The 26,119-nt window shown below is 37.5% G+C and overlaps 1 protein-coding gene and 1 long non-coding RNA gene across 14 annotated transcripts in view; one reads left to right on the forward strand and one right to left on the reverse strand.

Moving 5' to 3' along the window:
- Positions 1-9,989, reverse strand: part of ETV1 (ETS variant transcription factor 1) — a 92,188-nt gene extending 82,199 nt beyond the window's left edge. The window contains exons 1-5 of one of the 12 annotated variants that reach the window (XM_045494962.1): positions 9,665-9,989; positions 9,370-9,566; positions 9,103-9,234; positions 8,207-8,294; positions 6,762-6,809 (exon numbers count right to left, since the gene is read on the reverse strand). In XM_045494962.1, the coding sequence (XP_045350918.1) occupies positions 6,762-6,809; positions 8,207-8,294; positions 9,103-9,147 (181 nt within the window). In that variant the 5' untranslated portion in view covers positions 9,148-9,234; positions 9,370-9,566; positions 9,665-9,989. Of the gene's footprint in view, positions 1-5,456; positions 5,553-6,230; positions 6,564-6,761; positions 6,810-8,206; positions 8,295-8,756; positions 8,948-9,102; positions 9,262-9,369; positions 9,567-9,664 lie in introns of those variants that run through there. The other 11 variants (XM_045494955.1, XM_045494954.1, XM_045494961.1 and 8 more) reach the window with 11 other exon arrangements.
- A 1,807-nt stretch (positions 9,990-11,796) lies between these two features.
- The window catches only part of LOC123607649, a 29,130-nt gene continuing 14,807 nt past the window's right edge, over positions 11,797-26,119 (forward strand). The window contains exons 1-4 of one of the 2 annotated variants that reach the window (XR_006716832.1): positions 11,797-12,080; positions 12,603-12,754; positions 15,489-15,571; positions 18,905-19,040. This is a non-coding gene — a long non-coding RNA (uncharacterized LOC123607649). The remainder of the gene's footprint in view (positions 12,081-12,602; positions 12,755-15,488; positions 15,572-18,904; positions 19,041-26,119) is intronic. The other variant, XR_006716833.1, reaches the window with a different exon arrangement.

Raw genomic sequence — 26,119 nt, forward strand, 5'->3', positions numbered from 1 at the left:
ATAAGAATACGAATTGCTGTAAGAGCTGCTATTTCTGTTCTAACTCTTTAACATACTGAATAAATACTTCACACTTATGCCTGAACATATTACAGCATTTTAACAAAAAACATATGACTCACATTTTCACAGAAGCTAATCTTAAGGAACTGAATAGACCAAATGAAGCAGGCATGCTACTTAAATAGACAAAGGCTTAAGTATACTTCTAATTTCAAGTTAGAGTAAAAGGAAAGCAGTTAACGAAAAACACACGTTGGATCTGGGCAAGGAAAATATGACAAAGTATTGCCACACTCGTATCATGCGTTTCCTTTTTTCCTCAATTCACGGGAATTCTGTGAAGTAGCAAACTACAGCTGCCTGAAAATTTGTGGCAAGCCATACCAACTCCAAAGTGGAAAATTAACAATAGAGGCCAACCTTTAAAAAATACTATTTTCACTGCTATCTATTATAAACTATGCTTGCAATAATCACCTTTGGGGAATGAAAATGTTTCCCCACACTATGTAATTAAAGAGGAAGGGGAAGAGTAAGAAAGGACAAGGGGGAAAAGTATATACCAAAAGACCAATAAAAGGCTTTCAAGAAGATTAAGCATGTGGATTTTATTGGTAATAGCTGGAGTGGCTCTATCAGTTCATTGCACATTAATAGACAAGTTGCCATCAAGTCTCAGGACTTCAGCTTTAAAAGGGTAGTATCTGCACTCTCAGCTATTTGCTTTACCTAGATTATTATCCAAAGTTGTTTCTCTCTCTCTCTCTCTCTCTCTCTCTCTCTCTCTCTCTTTTACTGCATAGCAATACAGACTATGAAAAACAAACTCAAAAATATTAATCATGATTCAGATGTCACAGCATCACAGACCCTCGTTTTTAGTTTCAACATACTTTCTTAACTAACACTTCCGGGCACGGTGGCAGTTTGTAAATAGGATTCCTTTATTTTTATGCTTATGTTGAGCTTTCAGATGAAATAATAATTACTTAAGAAAAGGTGAGAGTTTAAATATTTTCCAAGGTTGGCTGCAGGCAACCTGTTTCTTACAAACTAGGTGTCCGTGAAGTTTTCTTGTAAAGCTATGAAAAAAAAAAAAAAAGTAGGAAAATTAAAAATGGAACAAATGGCAAGTATAAAAGGGGTTAATATTTAATTAAAACCAGTTCTATCCACTGTAACAATGACCTGGAGCCAAACAAGGCGGAAGATGTATGAGTCATTCTTTCTGCCTGTGAATGAGACAGCTGATCTCCTCAGCAATTCCTCCAGACAAGCAGGCAGAACTGGAGTTCTGCCTCCATTCACAAAAACACAGTCCAGCATGAGCCATGTGGCCCAACCGCAATCTTTTCATGTCACACCCTTCCAGCGAGCTAAAGCAAGTCAACTTGAACTTGCAATAAACACACCGATTTTATCGCTCTATCTCAAATACAGCTCGGGTTCATTAAGGTATACATTTAAATAAATGACAAGTTTACAAAATTAAATCTATCTATCTAGACATCTATAGACAGATAGATGATCGATGGATAGATTGACTGATTTATTGTGTCCTGCTTTATAGGGTAACTTGTCACAAAAACCTAAATGTCTAAAACTAGGAAGGAAGAAGAAAAGGAAGAAAGGAAGGAAGGAAGGAAGGAAGGAACTAAGAGAATGGAGAGAAGGATGGAGGAAGCAAGGATAGAAAAAATTCATTGAAGAAATGCCTTGTTTTTCTTGCCTATTATTCAGATTTTCTTTATCCTGAGATTAGACTAGATTATTGCTGAACTTTGTAGCCTTTCACTTTGAACCAAAGAATTAGAAACGAGTTGCTCTGAATAAACTTAAATTTTATTTTAAATAAAAGTAAAACAACAAGAAAATCAACCTTTGCACAGTGGCATTCTGTGTAATCCTAAAATGAAGCTTCGGGCCACGGAACAAAATAATCATGAAGCCACTAAGCCTGGTTTTATACCACATCCGCTTTTAAAATTAAAATGATTGTACCAATGTATAAGCATTAATTAATACGGCAGTATAAACATATTTAAAGAGACAAAAAAAGAGAGAGAGAAAGCTTTTCTGCATGACAGAGACATCTTTAATACTTGATGCTCTAAAAAAAAAGAAAACAGTACGTTTTAGTTGTCTTTAGTCTCAAATAAGCTTCAATTCCTAACATTAAACTAACCTACAGTGACTTGAAAACTTAAGTGTAGCTTAAGAGCCGTTGTTTCTATTTTCTCTAATACTACGGAGGTCTGACATTATTATTATCATTTTAATTACAAGCTTGTACACAGGTCAAAGGGAATAAAGTTATATTATGAAATCCAAAACATGACACATTTCTTGTAACTGAACCAGAGAAGCAGTATTTCATTAACACTCCTTAGGACCTTCCGGAAAAACTGTATCTAAACTATACCAGATCCAAGATCTATTTAAACAAAGTTTGGTGGGTTTTTTTGTTTTTTTGGTTTTTTTTGGCTTTTTGTTTTGGTGAGGGGGGTGGTTTGCAAGTAGACTCTAGATAAAAAGGCATTTATAGAATTCCAATAAATATTTAGAAATATAATACATTTACTTTACCTGCTATCTTTTAATCAAGTCCAAATGAGAAGTCTTGCTCTCATATTTTAGAGTATTTCCTGATACAACAAAAAGAGGGGTCACGCCCCTCCCCCCTACACATGAAATGATTCTTGCTCAAAACTAAGAAATAGGATGGACTTCGGTAATTTGATGCTTTATTCTCATTTCCTGTTTTACGTAAACCACAGAACATAACGCAGTTTTTAAAATCTTTAGTTTTTACCTGATCACATTTAAAAGAAAAAACAATACATTAATGGACACATATCCAATTTATGTTCCATTTTAACAAGAAACAGTTATAATTTTTCAAAAATTAAAATGAGTACATTAGGACCAGGGTGCAATGTGGGTGGCATTATGTAAGGAGAGTAACAACAGCACCTATTATTTAAAGGGACTTCATTAGAAATTATTTTGAATGTAAATTTAGTATCAGCCACTGAAGTAAAGGCAGACATCTCTACTGTTAACTCAACCTATTATTTGAAGGTCACACAACACAAAAGGGAAAAAAAAGAAAAAAAAAAAAAAAAGAAGCCCTATCTGCAGGAAGCAATAACTTTTGGTGTAGAAAGGCTGTTCTTGAAGAGAAAACTTAGATTTAAGTGTGGTGGCAGCAGGAAACTTAACTATAACACCACTGAGAAACATTCTACCCTGTGGCAGCAAATCACTGTTGACTTTTGTCCTTAATATTACTGATGAAATGGAACATCTAGATCCACACCAAAAACAATGTTCAAAATATGCTATGTATTCACATTAGATACATAGGAAATTTACAGTTTCTCTTTAAGTTATGTTAGTAGGTAAGCTCTACTAAGCAACTTTGGAAGAATGCGATCCTTTTTAAACTCAACTTTATATCCTTCTAGGTATCTTCCTAACACACAAAAGGGTCCATTTTAACTACCAATTTCTAGGACACCATTCACTACAGCATCACTTAAAACAGGATGTTAAGAGTAAGACGTTACCATGATGTTGATAGGATTGATATATGAACTCATTATTTCATGAGATCAAATAATTGAAATTGCCTTTCTGTCAGTAGCAATCTAATGCAAAAGAAAAAGTATCAATAAAAAATTGTACATAGTAAAATTATAAAGCGGCTTTGGCAAAATTTAAAAAAGACACATATTATTTTTTTAAGTGCTACTGTGGTCACTGAAAACTTTATCTTTTCAATTTTCGTCAGAATGAGATGTGAATACATTAAATTGTGGTATATATGCTAACAGCATTTAAGTTTCAGGGTTAATACTTAAAAAGCGATACTAATACAAAGTTACAGTCTTCACAAACATATTTTTGATCCTGCTTAAATTTAAAATACACTTCCATTCTTCCCCCTAAATTAGAGGATATTAGCAAATTGAGAATACTGGCTCCAACCTTCACCCTCAAATAGTCCCGCCTTATCTACCCCAATTTGTCCTTAGATGTAAAACACATTTCATAATTCATAATATTTTACCTATGACTAATCCCTGTGTTGCACTTTGAATCTAATTTATAAAAATTCTTACAGGAAAAAACAAATTAAACACTCTAGGATATATCATTTCCCAAGTATTTAGGGGCTTTGATAGCTTTTTAAAAACATAACTTTCATTGGACACAACTTGACTCATATCTAATATGATTTTTAGACCTGTTTAACTTCCCAGTGGGACTCTAACTCTTGAGAGAAACTTGGTTAATCGCCCATGATCTTTTTTTTTTAAAAGGGTCAAGAAGCCTTAAAATTCCATGGTCACTTTCTTGGCTACCAATCATTATGAAAAGAAACATAGAAATAGTTCATAGTCTGCCAATCTGGTAATGTTTTAATTTGTGGATGTCCAGAAGGACATAAATAGGCAAACCTAGCTACAAATAACCTACTGTAATTTTAAGATCTGTTCTGAGTTCAACACGTGGGATAAGTCAAGTTAAAACGCTAAAGCAAACAATATTATTATATAGAGTTGCTAAAAATACAAATAAATGTGCAGTCTATTAACAAATAGTAAAAAAAGAACTCTCCATTATTAAGATTTAAAAAATCATAGTAACAGCATTACGTTTATATCATGATAGAATAAATTAACGTAAACTATTCTGAAAACTGTTTACATTATTCTAAAATGCAGCCTTATCCATAGTTTATAAACAGTCACCCACCTGGGTATTCGATAAAACACCCTGAGGATTAATTCCTGAACTTATTTAAGCTTATGAATTACCTTCTATGTAAAAGTCCATGTTCCTCCAAATACATCAGTCATTTTCCAGGTTTGTTTTACATAAAGCTAAATCTTTCAGATCTGATTTATAGGTACGTTAATAATCACAGGTAAGAATATATGTAGTGCAGAGTTTTAAAACAGATTAACTTGGATAAGTTATTGAAATCACTTACCCGAGCGACAAATAAACAAAACAAAAGTAAGAGACTGTAGTAAAACTGATTATAAAATGGCAAGAGTCTGACACAGAATCCACATTTTAAAATTCCAGAAACAGAGTTGCTATGCACATTCAAAATCTGCCAGCAAGAGCACTGCCTTGGAATCAATGAGACTTAAACATCTAAGAACCAAAAATCTTCAAGAACAATTAAAATAGATATTTCCAGTTATTTTAGATAAGCAAACAAATGCCCTCCTAAACATAATGTCCTCACAACCTTCAACTTTGCAAAACTAACACATCAAAGTTAACGCAAGGACCTCTGTGCAAATTTTTCTGAAAAAAAGTTAAGTTTTAAGGTATAGTATATGTCGCAATACTAAGTAATCTGTTGCAATAAGTTTCATTTACAGAGACAAGCAAAATGACCTTTAAATGTAACTAAAGCTTTCATCAATACTCACCTTTTATGAACATGCAAATTAAATCACCCTTTCAAAGGGCTACTAGGAAAGCTATTTAACTTAAAAGATTTATAAAGACTGCAAAAGCTTTTTAGAGAACAAGAATATCAGCAAAACAAAGAAACTTATTCTACATGCTAACAGCAACTTGATGAACTGCAAGCAAGACCCCCGATAAAACCCTGCAGTCAGCCTCAAAGTAGCAAGAGCAACACTTGGGTTCCATTTAAAGAGACCTTCTCTCTCATCTTTTAACAATCTTAGAAATCTGTTCCGGAAACTGCATATCCATACAACAGACAGAGAGAAATACAAATTAGACTCAGGGCTTAAAAATGTATAATTTTCTTTTTGTGTTTCCCATAAAACACATGATAGGATAAAATTAATATTCCATATTTATCATGACAAATCCAAAAGAAAAATTTCAAATTATGGACACTAACAAAAGTCCCTCAATATTAGGCATTTCCCAAGTTGTATTAAACTGTACTGAAGCAGTATCTCATTGTTCCTGTAAAATAAAGTTGTACCCAATAAAAGATAAAATAGATTGCAGCACAAAATTTTACTAAAAAGTAATTAAAAACAAAAGTACTGCCTTTAGATGCCACCTTGCCATATTAAATAAATCCTAACGAAAGTGACATAAAAGCAAAACCCATCTCAGTAACTATCACCTAATAGTAACAAATAGAAAACATTATTTTGAATCCTTAAATCCCCCAAAGATTTCTTTTAAAGCCATAGATTTCCTAAGTATTGCATACACACCTAACGTTCTGTGCTGTGAACAAGGTGGAAAGAAGACACTTGCACTTAAATCTTGAAGCATCCCGTCCTGATGAACCCAGAGAAACTAATTTCTGCCATCAGAAAAGTCCTCCACCAGAACACCAAATAATGATATGCGCTGCTCTAAAAGAAACAGCAAGCCGGGTTCTGGCTCTAGGAGGTCTCTCGAGGTACAATAATATAAACCTGATCAATTGCAATTAAAATCTGAACAGAGGCTTAGAACTTGAAGTCTTGGTGCTTTAGTTCTTGCCAAAAGCAGATGTGATTGGGAGCTGGAAGCAATTTCTCCTGGTAATTTGTGATGACACTGGGTAGTGCAGCCCCAGATTCCCCAAAGACAAACTCATCAGAGACTCTAATGTATGCATGACACATGAGGTGGCTCTTTTAGAGCTCAATTAATTGGGTTGAACATTAAGACAGCAAGTTCAGGACTTTTTTTTTTTTTTTTTTTTACCCCTTCTAGAGTTGCTTTTCCCCTCTTTTTAAAGCAATTTTTTGCCTTACCTTCTGCAAGCCATGTTTCCTGTAATTGACTTAGATCTTGAAAGAGTTCTAAAAAACAAGTCAGAGACATAAACAAAAGATTTGAAATCCTTTAGGTTCCATTAAAGGGAACTGTTTGTCATGAAGTTGGTATTAAATCTCAATTTAATTTAGGGAGGGGAGTCAATATAAAAAGAAAATAGGATTCATGACTTAAATAGCTCAATAATCCTGCCATTGTAATTGCTAGTAAGCAACACTTCTTTAAAAAACTCTTTTAGTGAAATACATAATAAAGGCAGGAGTTTCCCCCTTTTAACCAATAATTTAATATAATAAGATCCGGGAGACCAAACACACATATACTAGGAGTCACAAAAAGGCTGAGGTGAAGGTGTGTCTATCCACGTAAACCTTTCTTAAACAGAGTCAGCTCTCACAGGGGAAAGATTAGAAAGACTGCAAATCATTTTCTTTTTATCTTCTGGACCTTATATAAAAGATTTAACAGAACATGGTATAATTTCTAAAGCACTGTATGTTTTGAGGTTCAATGCCTCAAAACTGAAAGAGACAACTTTTGAATACAATGTTGTAGAGGAAAATTTCTACATTAATAGGTGTTACAAAGTCAAAGCAAGGTAATTCCCTGGCACCTGTTTATTACCAAGTCCAAAACTGTGTATTCTGTCATAGTAGGAGGGAGAGGGGTGCCCAATATGGATGAAGATTTGAGTTAAGTTTCAGAATTCAATACACCTAATCAAAATGGCAAAATGAACTTTGATAATTAAATCTAAGTAGATTAAGTTCATTATGAATGTTACCGTATGTCTGGAATAATTTATAATATATTGAACTCCTAGCTAACAGTGCATTTAAAAAAAAATCGTAATTTTTCAAATAGTTACTATAATTATTAATTAGGCCTTAATTACGATTCAGTGAACACTTGACGGCCTATAAACAAGATATTAGGACCTCACCATGTAGTCATTGAAATCATCCACGAAAAGTTTTATAATAGTATATGGTTTCAGTGTAAGGGGAATGGGAAATCAAGCAATCATTTATATTGTTTTACTTCTGATAAAGTAAAAAGGAGAAATTAAGTAGTATACGTGGCTGCTTATGTCCCACTGTGTTGGATATTTTAAAACTGTTACCTTAGTGTATGGGATTAGTTATATGCCATATGGACCAGAATATTTAAACACAAAAGTGATTAAAAGAAGGATGTCACTGTTAACTTTTTATTTCCTTCTTTCATTAGTCTGTGACAGGGCCATAAAATATCCTCCAATGCAAACTGTCACATTATGGTAATTGCTACAAGTAAAAGTCTCAATTAAATGCAAGAATTTGAAAGAATATTATTTTTAAGCTAAGATTTAAGGGTTCCTCTTCTTTATGAGGGTAGGGAGTATAGGTAAAGAGCAGGGATTCAGCCCAAAATCAAACCTCACCTTCAGAATCATGAGCCAGATCTCTGTTAATGAATTTTCTTTTCCTGACATTTGTTGGTTTCTCGTTACAATTTCTCCCACGCTGATTCTACAAAGGGAAAGAAAAAATCCTTTAAAAAAAATGTAAACCTCAGATGTCATATACACAAAAACACATGCATATATAAGTCTACTGGATCTTCTCTCTGCATAGAAAAATAAAAGTCCGTAGTATCCAATCTAATCTTCATTTTCTGCGCTCATTTGACAGTGAAAGCTGAGAATTCAACAACCAGGGAGAGTTGTTACCAGCCAAGCGGAACACACTACTACTTATCAGTCCTGTATTCATGGCATCTTGGCATCAAAACATTAAGCAATCACACTTAAAGTCGTTTTCAGCTAGATTAAAGCTAGACTATAATACAGTGAGTTTTATTCTCTCTGATACCCCCCAAAACAAAAAGCATAAATAGAGTGGTGAAATGAAAAATATGAGGAAAAAATGAGACAAGAAAAAAAGAAAGAAAAACACCCCATGTAAACAAAAAGTGTCAGCATTAGTCTCAACTTCATTCTTTTCAATGTGGCAGACAAACCCAGCCAAAAACTTTGAGTGCAGCTGCTGCTGCCCTCCGTCTCCTCTTCCACTCATCTTGGGCACTTTAATCAGAAAAAAAAAAGGTGGGGGGGGTCTTAAAACAAAACTATGCCTTATCCAAGTCACTGAAAGGTAAGCTCATTTTGAAGACTGGGCTTCTAGAAGCAGAGTCGCCCTACAGTGGCAACAAAGCAGATAAAGTATCTGCAATCCCAACCCCCTTACCCCCTCCCTTCTCATTCTCTCTCTCCTCCCCCCCCCCTCCCCTCCGTTGGAGTCAAGTTTATAAACAGCAACTTTCGAACTGATCACTCACATTGGTGACCATGTAAGGCACTTGCTGGTCATAAAATCCATCCATCCTGCTGCTCTTCGCAAAGCTCAGCTCAGTGTTTTATATTTTGAGCATTTAGCTGGAGATTTCCTCGGGATGTGGACTTCTATCAACCTAGAGGGGAACAAGATGGCTTTTAGGCTAAAAAAAAAAAAAAAATCATGAATGAAGCTCTTGAATTTGCATAGCTAATTACCCTCAGACAGTCCCATTCACAAAAAATAACCCTCCCTACACAGCCTCCTTCACCTGGATCCAAAGAGAGCCAAGAGAGTTCACAATTTACATATTTTCGGCAGTAGCAAAAATCCGAACAAGAGGCGATGTATTTATTTACACTCTCGATGTTTCCCTGCGCGGTCGGTGTACCCCGGGCAGCTCTGATTCGCAAACGTGTGCAAAACTAGCAATGGCGATCAACGAGACTTGCTTTGCACCTAACGGGACTAGAGAGACGGAGACACCTCTTTCATAAGGATAGTTTTTGCAACCCACAACCATGCAATTATCTGGAGAGACATAAAAAGTTGTTGGAAAGACCCACCTGAAGGCCACGCTAGGCGAACGGCTGCAAAAAATTCCCTCCAAATTTAATAAAAACATTAATTATCGCCCAGCACTTCCCCCTTGGAAGCCGAAAGCGCCTCTGACAGAGCTCAATTCGGTGGTTTTTCCTCTACTTCTCCTCCAGGGGCCTCCAATCCAAACTGATGGATCGCTGCCTCCCATTGGCTCCGCGTCTCTTTCACAAGATCAGATTTCGAGCTGTCAATCAGGCGGCTTGCTGCCCCTTCTCGTGGATCTCTCGCGCCCCTCTTCCTACAGGGATGTTCCGCGGGCTGGCGCTGGGTCCACAGTCAGCAAACGCCTAAGAGGAAATCAGCTGCCTTCCTAAGCCGCTGCTTATTGTTAAGGCGTCCGGGACACTGAAGCCATGTGTCGCTAGTTCTCCTTACTGGTGTGTTAGGTCCACTACTGGGCTGATTTCCTAAAGCACTTTTGTTCGGTTCGGATACATACCCTGAAGTGCGATCCACCAAGCCTGTGCCTCCTTACTCCTCCGAATCGCCTCCCTCAAGATCTCCAGCCCCCTGTACTTTTAACCTGATAACGAACCCACCTCGCTCTATAGCCTCGTTCCCACTAAGCTTTTGGCCCAAATTCTTCCCCTGTTTTGCAACATCCAGCACCACCATAATGGTTTATCAAAAATATTTCATTTTATCAGCCATCCCTCAAGTAAAACAAGATTATTATCGTTCATGGGACAGTAAAATAAAGAATCCATGAGTAAAATCACCTGGGAGCTGAGGCATTGCTTGTCAGGAGGGGGTGCATTGGGAGGAAGAATTAGCAGGACCACAGAGCAACCTAGGTGAAGAAAACTATAAAAAACAAATGCGTCCCACGTGTGTACTGGGACAAGGTGCTTCCAGTCCACTATGGAGGAGGGGAGGAGCGGGGAGGGAATGGGGTGGCTCGGATATCCTAGGGACTCGAACGTTTCCTGAGCTTTTGTTATGTATACAAGGAGGCGGAGGGTGTCACTTACTGTACTTGACGCTTTCACTTCCTCTCCAGCTTTTAAACAGCCCCAGCCGGGAGTGGGGGCGAGCGGGGTTGGGGCTCGGGTTTCAAGGACAATGCTCGCGACATTAAAAAGTGAGGGTTGCGACTCTGAAACCACTATCCCTGACGCGCCTAGGAGGCTTGGGGCTGTAAAAAGTCGTTAGAAAGCAGCCTCGGCCCAACAGTGGATGGGAGGCCGTGGGGATCTGACCAGGGACTTGGTGCACCGTGTTGAAATTCACTTGTGATACTGATGGCGACCAGACCAAAGGACGTTTCCGGCAGCTGTTCCGCCCGTAGGGAAACGTGCTGTAGTTCTCAATTTCTATAAAGTTTCGTTCCCTAAATGGAACGCTATGGAGACGCATTAAAATGAGAGGGTGAGCACACAAGACTCAATTCTGGACCCATGGAGGGAAACAGAAGGGTAAATACCTACGCCAAAAAAAAAAATTTTTTTGTAATAAACAACAGAAAAAGTGTTACTGGGGAAACACCCAATAACTGTGGACAACAAGGACACCCACAGCGCATTCCCTGAAACTAGTAAATCAGAGTAGCCGGTGCAAACGCGCGCACCTACAAGCATTTTGAGCGGGAACTCCATTTTAACCCGGGTCAGAGAGGGGTTCTGTGCACAGTCGGGTTCGCAACGCAGGATAGAGACGCTCTGGGGTGCATTCTGAGGGTGCAATCAGGCGGGGAGCCAATAGCAAGGGTGTCCCGCCGCCCAGCATTCCCGGGATAACCCAGCCTCTGTAACGTGAGCAACAGTTTCCGAAGACCTCAGCAGCCAGAGCCGGACGGGTATCCAGGGTAACCGGGAAGGGGTGGAGCTTCAGGGTAGGCCCCCGCGAGGTTCTTGCCGCAGCCAATAACGTCTCGTGGTTTCCCAGCCCATTGTTGTTTATTGCTGACCTCGCAGCGCTCCGCTAGGAGATTGGCCGCTCCAGGGAAGGGGCGGAGCTTCTCCCGCCCCAGCAGCAACCTTTCGGCTCCATTCACAAAATTCCGGCCTTTCCTGGTCACGTGGTTGGGGGCGTGGAGGGGCAAGGGAAATGACACAACAAAGGCCTAAGTTTCCCAAACCACAAAACTTTTTTCTACCTCGCTACCTCCTCTGTGATTCGTCGCTGAGCAAATACTCTATGAGGAAAAGGAGCCTTAGGTCTGACAAGAGGAAAAGAAGTCGGAAATTAAAGGAAGGCTCGCAGGGAGATAATTTCAGGGTGCACTCTCTATGAGAAAAGCAGTGAAAGGCTTTTCGAGAATTAAGTAGGTTGGGAAGAAAGCCTCAAGACAGACTAGTAACTTGCTGCTTCAAGCCATTGCTTTTAGAAGTGCAAACAGTTCGATTTCAGATGGATTTCAGTTTTCTCACCTAACTTCCTGTAATTTTCATTTTTACCTTGAATTTATCGCAGTTTCTTGTTAACTTTTTAAAGTTTCACTCAGGAATACTGCAGGATTTTGCTGGCTGACAATTTTAGTTTCCATTTCCCAGTCCCCACTCTTTCACAGGCTCCCAAAAGCACTCCCCCTTTTTCCCACCAACACTGGGCAAACAGAAGTGGCACCCTAATCCTAACACTTTACTTTGTTCTGAGGGGGCTCCATATTTCCCCCTTGGATTCTTTAAATGCACTCAGCTCTTAACTATTTGATCTTAACAGTAACTGAAAATGGTGTTATGTGAATAAGCAGACAGCCAGTCTCACTACAGCTCAGTTTTGTTGAGACAATTTTTCTGAGATTTATCTCACTTGCCCCTCCAGCAAGTGAACTTTTAGACCATTCTCCTCTCTCCCACTTTCTCTTCTGTCCTTTCTCTTTCTTTCCTGTTTGTGCTGCTATACCTAGTGAAACACCAGCTTTTAGTTTGACTGCTGTTTATCTTTTATGCTTGGCACTAGGAAAAGCCAATAGACCCAGTTGCTGAAGAATTGGAAGGACTAAAAATCTGTTTTTCAAAAAAAGTTACCATTGTGGAAAATGTCTACAGAGGCAGCTGTTCTATCCAGAGAGGAACGTCAAAAGTTGCACAGAATTTCCACTACTTCTGAAAGTGAGTCTTTAAAAAAATCAGCTTAGTAAATGCCAGTCCTTGAATGGAAAATTTCATTTTGGCAGGATTTCAGGCAAAGAATGGCAGAGCAGAGGCCAAGAGGCTTTGACATTTATTTACTTGTATTTTGAAATCCCATATGGGTCTTGAAATAGGAGCTCTTGAGAGAAAGACCCCTCGCCCCTCAAAAAAAAAAAAAAATTTCATTTCTAAGTTTAGAAAGTTTTTAACTTTCATATAAGCTACTTAAAGCTTTATAGTTCCTTCGCTGTGAGTTAATAAAGTAAAATAATATTCATTAGTGGCTTTTCTGCAGTTAACTTATTATAGCATTATACTGAAAATGCATGATGTTAAATAGAGTTTCTAAAAGCAGCAAAAAAGAAAAATGATACTAGTTGTTTTAAATGATTAATATGATTAGAATTAAATTTGCTCAAATTAGGTTAATTAAGTAAAATAGTAGCTTTCATAATTCATTTCTTAACAATATTATATAAAGCAAATTGTTAATGGCCTAGTTTTCACAGAGCTACATCAAATTGATAAGGAAAAAATAGACTATTAAGTAGGTAAATGGGCAAAGGAAATAAACAAATGAATATAATTCCAAAGGAAAACTTAGAGACCTGCCAGAATGGTGCAAAATAATGAATGGCTTAGTGGGCTCCCTGTGAGAAGAAAACAGGGATTTGATGGGAGGGTGGACCCTAGGAAGAAGGTAAGGATATGAAAAAAATTGACACTGTGTACAATGTGTTGGCTCACCTCTCAACCCTGCCACTGTCAGCTTGGGGATATCTGCAAACTCTCTGAGAGGAGGAAATGCAAACACATGACTAAAAACTTCTCAGGACACCTAGGTGGCTCAGTTTTTTAAGCCTTCAACTCTCGATTTCAGCTTAGGTCATGATTTCGCGGTTAGTCATAATATCCAGCCCCAAGTCGGCTGGGCATGGAGCCTGCTTAAGATTCTCTCTGTCCCTTTCTCTCTTTCTGAAAGAAAAAGAGAAAGAGAGAGGGAGAAAGAGAGAGAGAGGGAGAGAGGGAGAGAGAGAGGGAGAAAGAAAGAAGGAAAAAAAGAAAGAAAGAAAGGAAGGAAAGGAGGGAAGGAAGGAAGGAAGGAAGGGGGAAAAAAGGAGAGAAAGGGAAAGAAAGGAGAGAGGGAAAGAAAGAGAGAGAGAAAGAAAAGGAAGGAAAAAGAAAGAAAAAGAAAAAAGAAAATTTAGAAAAAAATTCTAAGCTGCCTTCTAAGTCAGAACATTATACACATTAAAAAAATGAAGAGCATTAAAACATGTTCTAATACCCAGGATGTCAATGTTGGGATAAGCATGCTCGCATATATTGCTGGTCAGAGTTTGACTTTCTGCAACATTTTTTAAAATGCTTATTTATTTTTGAGAGACAGAGAAAGGGAGAGCAGGGGGGAGGGGCAGAGAGAGAGGGAGACAGAGGATCTGGATCCGAAGTGAGCTCTGTGTGGACAGCAGAAACCCTGATGCGAGGCTGGAACTCAGGAACCACGAGATCATGACTTGAGCTGAAGTTGGATACTTAACCGACTGACCACCCAGGCGCCTCTGTGCAACATTTTTAAAATAAGTTTACAATACCTACTAGATCCTAAAATGGACAATATCTATTAGATCCTAAAATTAGACACAGTGAAGGAAAGAATAAACAAAACTAAAAAGACAACCTATGAAATGGGAGAAGATTTTGCAAGTGACATACATATCCAATAAAGGGTTAGTATGCAAAATATGTATAGAACTTATAAAACTCAACACCCAAAAAACAAATAATCGAATTAAAAATGGGGAGAAGATATGAACAGACATTTCAGAATGGCTAAAATCCAAAACACAAGAAACAACAAGCGTTGGGGAAAATTTGTAGGAAAAGAAGCTCTCATACACTGTTGGTGGGAATGCAAACTGGTACAGCCACTGTGGAAAACAGGATGGTGTTTCCTCAAAAGTTAAAAAATCAAACTACCTTATGATCCAGCAATGGCACTACTGGCTATTTACCCAAATAATACAAGAACACTAATTCAAAGGGATATATGCAGCAACTATGTTTACAGCAGCATTATTTACAGTAGCCAAAATAGGAAAGCAGCCCAAATGTCCATCAACTGATTGAGGAATGGATAAAGAAGATGTGGCATAATAAGGGAATGGCTTTAACAAAGTGTGTTGCTTTCACATTTTGGAGTTCAATTCTGTTATATATCCATTAAAAAGTATGCAATGTCCTTGGTCCTCAAACTTGAAATTGCATAAGAAATTCCTTATTAAACATTCTGCTTACTGGGTAGATCCACAGAGTTTCTAATTCAGTAGTCCTGAACAGGGGTAGTTTGATTTTTAACTTTTGGAGGAAACTCCATCCTGTTTTCCACAATGGCTGTACCAGTTTGCATTCCCACCAACAGTGCATGAGAGCTTCTTTTCCTACAAATTGCCCCAACACTTGTTGTTTCTTGTGTTTTGAATTTTAGCCATTCTGACAGGAGTGACATGAGACCTCACCGTGGTTTTAATTTGCATTTACATGACGATGAGCGATGTTAAGCATCCTTTCATGTGTCTGTTGGCCATCTGGATGTCTTCTTTGGAGAAATGTCTCTTCTGTGTCTCCCTCTCTCTGTGCCCCTCCCCCACTGACACTGTGTTTCTGCCTCTCAAAAATGAATTAACACTTAATTTTTTTTTTTTTAATTCAGACTTCTAGTATTGCTTGTCAAATCAGAGAATATTCTTTCATGGCAACTATTAGCTGGAGCTGGACACTGCTACTCCTCAAGAGGTAAAGGGTAAAGGAGCATGGGCTCTCAATTTTGCTATGGTCTATACTCTTCCCCAACCCCTGGTTTTCTTGTTATGTTACTCACCTGAACTCTTTAAGTATTTGCATATGTCGGCCCTGATTTACATGTGACAGATCATGTCAAGTGAACAAAGAGACAGAATAGAGAGAATAATATATCCTATTTTTGTTCAAAATAAAAAAAATAATGTACATAAAAGTGTACTTATATACACAAATACGGATACACACACACACACACATATACATATATATATATATATATATATATATATATATATGTATGTATATATATATATACCAATGTTTGTCAACATTTTTCATTGTTGCCCCCCAAGGAGCCCTTTCAGACTTTTTTTTATCCCTAATTGCCCTCCTCCCATTAAATTTTAATACCACAGATACACCGTATATCTGTTCATGTCCTGTAATTCTTGGGAGAGTCAAAAACAATTGTAATACCTAACATCCATTCCTCCAAGAATCAATTTTCAACACTTGGGGGCAATATCACTGCCAACTGAGAATGTATAATATATATTTATAATTCTTTTTTTTTTCTTTTTATGGATACTGTATTTATGTATACATATTGATTCTTTAAGAATTTTGTTAACATTTATTCATTTTTGAAAGACAGAGAGTGACACAGCGTGAGTTGGGGAGGGACAGAGGGAGAAAGGGAGACACAGAATCCAGAGCAGGCTCCAGGCTCCAGCTGTCAGCACAGAGCCCGACATGGGGCTCGAACCCACAGACTGCGAGATCATGACCTGAGCTGAAGTTAGATGCTTAACCGAATGAGCCACCCTGGTGCCCCCAACATATTGATTCTTTTTATCATCACAAAGAAAGACACATATCCATCTTTTATTGTACCTCCAGTAGATAAGATTGGAGGTGTGACATAAAAAGTAACTAAATTTTTCTTCTAGAACTTACAATGGCTTGTTACAATATGCTTGTATTATAGTCCTATTTCTTTAATCCATTAAAAGAATGAATGAATTAGTAGTTTAAATTATAATTTGTTTTGTAAGAACCATAGGCGTTCTCATTTGTAGAACAGCAATATATGTAGTTGGTCAGGGGTCTTAACTTCTAGGTGATACATGGTTTGGAATAACTGATAAGCAAAGAACAAAATACAAGTCATTTGCCTTCCTTTAAAAAAGGACACCTTGCATATCTTTTAGAATTGAAAGCATGGTATTAGCAACTTTAAATAGCTAAAATAAAATAAAAAAATAAAATAAACAATAAAACAACAAAGGTCACCAAGCTCTACTCTTAGAGTTGTTTTCTGAACCACCGCAAGAGATCCAGGTGTGGTTTCCCTGCTTTCCTCAAATGTAAAAGGTTAGTTAACAAAGGAAAAAAGGCTTTTAAAAGTCCATTTTAGAAATGGAGTTTTATTCTTCTGGGATACAGTTTGATTTAGAAAAATTTAAATCATTAACAAGTTAACCTTTTATGTGTATTAGACATTGGTAGGAATATTCATAAAGTACCTTTTCTAGAAAGTCTTCCTGGAAAGAGTTTGTTTTATCTCGTTATGATCCCCAAAGTAGAATTAGGAGAACTCCTTATGGGATCTCAAAGCTGGTATTTTTCCATAGTCCTAAATTATGTGTAAATGTTTCAGAGTGTACTTCATTTGATAAACTCATTAGGATCTTGATTACGAGTGTGTTCCTAGTCATAGAAGGGATATAGAAGGTGTTTAATGCTTGCTGCAGGATGAAAGAATCAGTAAATGGACAACATCCTGCTGAACTGCCTTACTGTACAAATATAAACAAATTTCAAATATTGAAGCAATGTTATGAGCAATTACTTTCTGGAAACAAAAGTTTACTGGACAATTGAAAAGGGCTGATTGATTACCCACGTACAAACGGTTTTTAGATAAAACTTTGCTCTTAAAATTATTGTCAAAAGGAAAATTGAAAGTGGCATTCAACTACATATATTTTTCATATTTGTACATTTAATTCATTTTTTAAGAAAACATTCTTTGTGATTTCTAAGGCTTTGATATTTATATGACCAACATTAATGTGTCTGAAATACAGAATTCAGAATCATAGCTTGTATCAATGTGACCTATTTTTAAAAAATTTATTAAATCAAGGGTTTGTATTAGATGCCCTGAGATCCCTTACAAAAGCAATCCCCCAATTTTCTTATTTTTAATCAATGGCTGTGTTGCCCTCAACCACATGGGGGAAAATACCATCTAGTAGTAACAGAACGTGGCATCAGAAAGTCATAGATTTGAATACTGACTCTAACACGAGTCAAATCACTTTATCTAAGACCCAACTTGTAAATTTATATAATGTATATAAAACCCATTTTGCAAAACTGCTGTGAGGAAGAAATGAGCCATTGTTCTTAAACTGCAGAGTTGGAACTCCATAAAAGTTGCCTTTCTTATCTGTTGGAACTTTACTATGACATAAGACAGTAGATCTCACTCTGTTAGTCCTCATTGGCCTAAATATGCCATATTTATATCCTTATGACTTTAGGGATGACTTTTAGAACTGTCCTTGACACCTGGGAACACTCAGCCTGACTTCTTACCCATGTTTAGAACAATTTTTTACCTTCCTATCTATGTGGGGGCCAATTCCTGGTCTCCAGTATTTCCCCTGCACAGGCAGGGGACTGACACATCAAAATCCTCTCCCTGGTCTCTGGTGGTTTGGCTGACTTGATTCCTAACACAAGAGGCCAATGATCTTGCTATTAAGATCTCCTTATTCAGTTCACAAAGTGTAGCGTAGTAGTTGAAAGAGAGAAAATGTTGCTTGACAAGAATGCACACACAGGAATTCATCTCAAGAAAGTAAAAAAGAATGATTTCCCAAAACACAGCATTTTCTGAAAAGGTGGCAAAAGAATGGCCTCATGTCCATAGCTTCCTTGAAACCTAGAAAGTCTCCCTTGAATGAGGGTCACCAATGATACTTAAGTCAGCTTCTTGGCATTTGAAGAACAATGTGTCTTTGAACTTTGTAATCGTGATTTCACTTCTTTGTGATCTTTCCGAATTCCCTTTTATATTTAAAATGTTCCTTTTGTCCTGAATTTCCTCTCAAGTTTAAAAATAGCCGTTTGACTATAGGCATTTCATGTAAGCACATCAAAGAAAGCTACAAATCTTCTTTGTATCTGCATGACAACTCTAAATAAAACTCAGGTTTTTAGTCTTGGCTCACTTTTGTATTCGAAACTGAAGTTACTCTCGGTTTCTATCCTGTCAAATATTATCAGTGCTTATTGGTTTATCAAATGTATTTCCAGGCAACCTGTTCCACCCAGAAAAGAAGTTACTTATGAATGAAAGTCTTACCCTTGTTAGGAAAGAGGAGGATCATTTGAATCAATAAAGGAAGGCATTATCAGAAAGGCATTCAGGAAGCAGAATCCCATGCCTCAGGTATGTGTATGGAGGATATCTAAAAATAATTTTTGCATTTAGAGTTAAAACCGATATTTTTTTCCTGTACATACACACATTCTCACACCCACTCCTACTGAAATCTACTCAGAATTATTAAAATAATAAGTGTTATCGGTTAAAATACAGGAAAAGGCCATGACATTCATTATAAATAGCTCTTGTTATTTGACTCATTCCTGACGTAATGGGAGATAACAGTGCTTGGATTCTGGATAATTTGATCTTACAGCTGGAAGAAGTATCAACAGCTCATCTAGTTTGTTACAGTGCCATAATTGGTCTTATTTTCTAACACATCCAGCCATGCTTAATAAGAACTAGCTACTTCTTACTTAAACCTTCAATATCTAATAGTCAAGAATGCTCCACACCATTGTTTCTCAAACTATCCGCAATCCAAGACTTCCATTGGTTCTCCATACTGAGTAACAAACGCCCCCCCCCCCAATTTAGCAGCTTAAATCAATCTATAATTATTACTTCATAGTATCTATCAATTAAGAATCTAGAAGCAACTTAGTTGGGTGTTTCCAGGTTCAGGGTCTCTCTTGAGATTGTCGTCAAGCTGTGGGCTAGAGCTGCAGTCATCTAGAAAAGAATCGTCCCCTGAGCTCACTCATGTGGTGGTTTGCAGTCTCAGTTCCTTATGACTATTAGCTATATAGCTCAGTTTTTTAAACCATGTGGTTTTCTCCCTACTGCTGCTCATGGCATGACTTCTCAAGTACAAATAATCCAAAAGAGACAAAGCTCAAGAAGGAGGCCACAGCTTGTACAATATAATCTTGGAAATGACAAACCATCAATTCTACCTTATGCTACTGGCCACATAGACCAGTAAGATGTGAGAGATTGATGATGGCACAAAGCTGTCAGTATCAGGCGTCCATGATCATTTGGGGGCCAGTTAGAAGCTTACTTGTAAGAACTTTTTCTCTTAAAAATGTCTAATCTGGGGCGACTGGGTGGCTCAGTTGGTTGAGTGTCTGATTTCAGCTCGGGTCATGATTTTGTGGTTCATGAGTTCGAGCCCCACGTATCTGTGCTGATAACTCAGAGCCTGGAGCCTGCTTCAGATTCTGTGTCTCCTTTTCTCTCTGTCCCTCCCCTGCTTGTGCTCTGTCTCTCTCTCTCTTTAAAATAAATAAACATTACAAAATTTAAAGAAAATGTCTAATGTATCACACATTGAACAGATTTGTTTGCCATTCTAATTTATGCAAAATGGCTTCTACAATTAGACTTAAGGCTCTAGGGCAAAAGGGACTTTATCTTATTCACGGCTGTATTTCTACAGGTAATTGAGTGATGACTGGAACAATTTAGTAAACACATCCTATTTTTAAAGCTGCTAAAACAATGTTATGGGCTAAATATTGATATCCCCCTGAAAATGCATATGTTGAAGCCCTAAGTGAATGTGATAGGATTGGAAGACAAGGGCTTTGGGAGGTAATTAGGGTTAGATTAGGTCATGACAGTGGGGCCTTCAAGACATATTAGTTGGTTTTATGAGAAAGAAAAAGGGATTCAAGAGAAAGAGGAAGTTATCTCTTTCCCAATCTCCCTCACCCTCTCTCTCCCTCCATCCCTTTTTTTTCCCCCTTCTTCCCTACCCACATGCCTCTCTCCTTTCTACTGTCTTCCCTCTCCCTCTTCCCCCTCTTTCCCCATAGCAAGCCCTGTGAGCACACAGTGGAAAGCCAAGCCAGGAAGAGAGATCACTACAGCATGATCAAACTGGCACTGTGATAGTGGATTTCCAGTATTAGGAATTGTGAGAAAATAAATTTCAGTCATTTAAGGCATCTGTTCTGTAGTTTGTTTGCTTGTTGCTATATTTTAAGTAGGCTTCTGGTCTAGGGTGGAGCCCAACGGGGCTTAAACTCACCCTGAGATCAACACCTGAGCTGAGATCAAGAGGTGGATGTCTAACCAACTGAGCCACCCAGGCCCCCCTTTTCTATGGTATTTTGTAATGGCAGCCTGAGCAGACTAAGACAGAAAGGAAATCCAGACCTTAAAGTAACAAAGCCATTTAGGGATTTAACACTTCAGGATTGGGATATGTCCAGTAATAACTAAACTAAATCCCTTAGGCTGAAGTTTAAATTTATGTCCTCATATTAAATTCTCTGTTTGCCATTCATTGCCACAGTGTACCAGGCACTGTGTTATATGAGAAATGTGCAGATAATAGGTCGTCCCACAAACAAATGAAAGGCATAAACTAAAGGAGAGATACATTAATAGCAAAACTCCTCTTTAGAGGGGACTTTCATGACATCTCCCCATGTTTCTCCTAACTCTCTCTCTCCAGCATATTAATCTGTTTTATTTTCATCGGAGGATTTAACTTGTTTACAATTTTCTCTCTTGTGTACCTATGTGCCTAGTTTTTGTTTGCTTCCTGACCTTTGCCCTCTCCTCCACCTACACAAGATGTAAGCTCTGGAGGGTAGAGGGCATCCCAGTGGACTTGATGATTATTTTATTTACAAGCCTGCCTAGAACTGGACTTGGCTTGAACTAAGCATGTACCATGGACACATTGAAGGAATAGAGTTAATGTAGAAGTACGTTCAAAGCAAGATGGAATCTTTTACTCTCTTCTACAAATCCTGTCTCCAAATGTCATGACAAGGCCTATAATTCTACTTTTTTTTTTCTTTTATGCTTTCAGTTAAGGTTTCGCTTTTCAGTGTTGGCATCACAGGCTTTGTTTTGCCACTGAGTCCCCTTTTCCTCACTTTTTCAGTTGTGGACCAGAGTATGAGCCGAATATTTGTGTTTCTATGCAGTGATGCTGCTTTTATCGTTTACATTACCTCATTTAGTTTGGAACTAAGTGGTGTCAAATGGGAGTTTTGCATGAATAAGGACGGCAGATGAATCTGTTCCAATTAAATAGAAATTAAAGAGACATTTTCAAGGACGTTCATTCAAAAAATTGATCTGCTTTGCAATTAGTCTCCTGTAAAATTATTTTTCAGTAGCCATGGAAATCACTAACCCACTAACCCAAGATAAGTAAAGTAGATGTCTTTCTCAGAATTTATAAGAACCTGAAGGGGAAAAAAAGATTTTTTTTTTAATTGGAATTTTATTGTTGCTAATTTTGAACTGTTCATTTGTGAATGGAGCAGCGTGAGAGATGGCTGGGAAGAAAAACACCGAGTTCTGCTCTGCGCACTAAGCACTTGACAGACTGCTTGATTTTCCCATTGGATACTGAGGACAGTCCAGCCACAGCAATATTAGGGTCCCGCTTTATAGTCAAGGAAACTGATACCCACAAAGTGAAAGGATTCACCCATAGTCAGTAGAGCCAGCACATGGAGGAAAAGAGCCATCAACCTCAGCTCATTTGACTCCCATTCACCTCAAGACCATGGATAAATGGTTGCTGAATAATTGCTCAAGTCTGATTTCAAGCACTTTCTAATGTGTAATCTTGACAACTGTGGTTGCACAATAAATGGAACACAGTTTCCCAAAGTTTGTCCTGAGGGAAGGATATTATCTTAGAATACTAATAGGGGTTATCTGGGGGGGAAAAAGTTGCCAGGGGGAAAATTTAAGAAAAGCTGAGTTGAATGCAATTAAATCACTTTAAAATAAAGCAAAACAAATAACCCTTTGGCACTTATCAGAGCCTTTAATATGCTAATGTGCCTTATGCTAATGTTCCCAGTGAAATAAATCTCAGTGGAGGTGGTTTAGTGCCTAGAGATGGAAATGGTGGGGGGCGGGGTTGAGACAGGACAATGAACTTAACAGAAGTATTTGAACATCTAATATTTTTCCTTGGCAGAATATTTTATAGGACTAAAGCTCTATGGATTATGGTTTGTGAAATCCTTGTGTAAATTATTAGAGCAAAAACAAAGCAGCAAAGCAGCAGGTAGAAGGAGTCTACCACTAGGGCTACTAATTATACTGATTAAATATCACCATGTGGACATAAAAGATGTTCTTTTCTAAGAAAAGGCTATAATAAGAATAATAGAAAATTGGTACCAATTAATATTGATGAAATGATTCCCTCCACCCACCTTGCTTCCCCTGAGTCCTTTCTTCTATCTCCAGTTTTGTTTTTTCCATCTGTAGGGTCCTAAGTCTCGGTCTCTGTGGCACCTAAAGCCTTAACGAATTCACTCAGGAAAAGAATAAATTGTCACTCAGAATAACAGAGCGTTCTTTACAAAGAGTTGAGTAGTTCATCAGTTCTCTGGACTGGGGATTGATAAAATTACAAAACAAATAAATAAATAGACAAACGAGAACAAAACAAAAAAAACCTATAGAAGATTTAACAGAAAGCTAACAGTCTTCTACCGGATAAGAACCCAAAAATAACAAAAAAGGCAAGGGTAGGGATGGGTGGATGTCAGAGGAGAGGGGAACTACTTACCTTTGACTGTAAAATTATTTTATAAAAAAATACATTAAAAAAACAATTAAGGGGCGCCTGGGTGGCTTAGTCAGTTGAGCATCCGACTCAGCTCAGGTCATGATCTTACTGCTGGTGAATTGGAGCCCCACATCAGGCTCTGTACTGACAGCTCAGAGCCTGGAGCCTGCTTTCAATTCCGTCTCCCTCTCTCTGCCCCTCTTCTGCTCATACTCTGTCTGTTTCTCTCAAAAATAAATAAACATTAAAAAATAAAGCAAAACATTTTAAAGTACAAAGGGCATATACTTGAAAAACTTCTATAAATTATTGTGATCTCATAACACGCTTGTATTATATAAGTATGTTTGTATGTGTATGTATGTGCCTTAGTCTATTCAAGCTGCTGTAATAAACATACGTGGGGCAACCCATAAACATTAAGAATTTATTTCTCACAGTTCTGGAGTCTAGAAATCCGAGATCAAGACACCAACATGGTCATATGCCACGGAGAGCCCTCTTCTGTTTACAAATTCCCGCCTTCTCTTGCAGAGGGCAGAGACAGGAAGCCAGCATTCTTGCAACTTTTATAAGGACATTAATCCTATTCACGAGTGCTTTACTCTCATGACCTCATCTAATTCTAATTATCTCCCAAAGGCCTGACCTCCTAATATCATCATATTGGGGGAGTAGGATTTCAACATATGAATTGGGGGGAGGGGCATGAATATGCAATACATAACAATGCACGAAAAGATTTTTCTATACAGGCACCTGACTGAGAGCTGGAAGTGGGGAACTACTATTATAACCTGAATCCTCAAAACAAAGTATGGGCCCTCAATCTCTTGTTTGAAACCCTTATTATTTTTGCAGAGCAAAGAAAATAAATACATACCTTAATACAGTGAGTACTGAATAACATTCAAAGGGTATGGAACTCTGGAATGTAACATAATACTATTTGTCTAGTAAAGCATGGATGTTCACACAAAAAGTAAAATAAATGTAGATTGTAACAAGGCCAGACATCAGTACAGGTCAGGATGCGACATTTAAACTGTCTTTTAATTTTCAGAGTTTTTTCAGATCTATGTTATCAACCCCTACCCCCACCACCAAATGTGGCACTCCATAGAATTAATGAGGCCTAGTGAAATAATTTACTTGATTTCAGTCTTATGCTTTGTGAAGTTGACCTCAGCTACATTTTATTGTCCAAAAGCACTTTGTCTTATGATTTTGAGTCTGGGGTTTAATAGTAATGAATGATATCTGCATGAAAAGGAAGATTCATGTTTCTTAATTCCTTTTGGTTAGAAAGAGTGGATGGAATGCCATTAACTGGGAAATAGGAAGAATGCTAAATAATAAGTAGGTAATTATGGGAGAAAATTATTTCCACAACTAAATTGAAGAATGTTTGAATGTGAAATTTATTTATTTATTTATTTGTTTTATTTTATTATTTTTTTAATGTCTATTTTTGAGAGGGAGAGTGCGTGCATGCTTAGTGGGGAAGGGGCAGAGAGAGACCGGGAACAGAGGATCTGAAGCTGGCTCTGTGCTGACAGCAGAGAGCCTGCTGCAGGCCTCAAACTCAGGAACAATGAGATCATGACCTGAGCTGAAGTCGGATGCTTAACCTACTGAGCCACCCAGGCACCCATGAACTTTATATATTAATAAGAGTCAACATAGCACAGCAGCTAAGAACATGGCTATAGTTCGACATCTGTGGGCTGTGAATGCATTTGCTTTCACGGGCTGTTTCCTTCAATGAAAAATAAATACATACATACATACATAAAATTATATTATTATATTTTGAGTCCGTGTTGGCATAAGGAATCATTATTATATGTTTAATATTATCATATTCATTGTATTTATTATATAATCAAGGTTATAATGTTCTTTTTTTGCTTCTGATTTTAGAAAAAAATTCAGATTAAAACATTTTTTGTCTTCCTAAAATATGGTGGGCCCTTGGCATTGTGTCCGTGTGCCTCATGGACAAGTCAACCCCTGTTAAGACAGATTCTGGTGCCAGACTGCCTTGGTGCAAATCCTGGCATCTCTACTTAGCAGTTTACTTTTCTGCTTAATTTGTTCTGCAAAATGGGGAAAATAAAATTCCTACGTCACAGTGTTGATAAAAGAATAAAAGTAATTACCTTTTGTCAAGCACTTAGATAAATGCTTGTTAAATTTACTTTCTCCCAGCTTATACATATTTATCTCATTATTTAAAAAAAAATTTGATAATGCAGCTGAAATTTTTCTGAATAGAAACAAGCTTCTTCTTGCCTAGGAAGACAAATAATGATAAAGAAATATGTTGGATTCAACTGAGAGAAGATGGGAGGGAGGAAGACATTGAGAAGGGATACATTTCCGGGGCTAGATTGCCTGATTCCACAACTTGGTGCTGCCATTTGATAGCTGTGTGATCCTGAGCAGGTTATTTAATATTTGTAAGCTCTGTTTCCACACTTTTGAAATGTAGATAAAAAATAGCATCCAATTTACAAGATTATTGTTGGCTTAAATGATCATTTAATGATATACTTAACAATAGTGGCTGCATAATAAACAATAATAAAATTAACACTTATCTGTATTTCTTCATAACTTTTCCACTTTAGTTCTCCCT

Source organism: Leopardus geoffroyi, chromosome A2 (genome assembly GCF_018350155.1).
Source record: "Leopardus geoffroyi isolate Oge1 chromosome A2, O.geoffroyi_Oge1_pat1.0, whole genome shotgun sequence".
Taxonomy (NCBI): Eukaryota; Metazoa; Chordata; class Mammalia; order Carnivora; family Felidae; genus Leopardus; species Leopardus geoffroyi.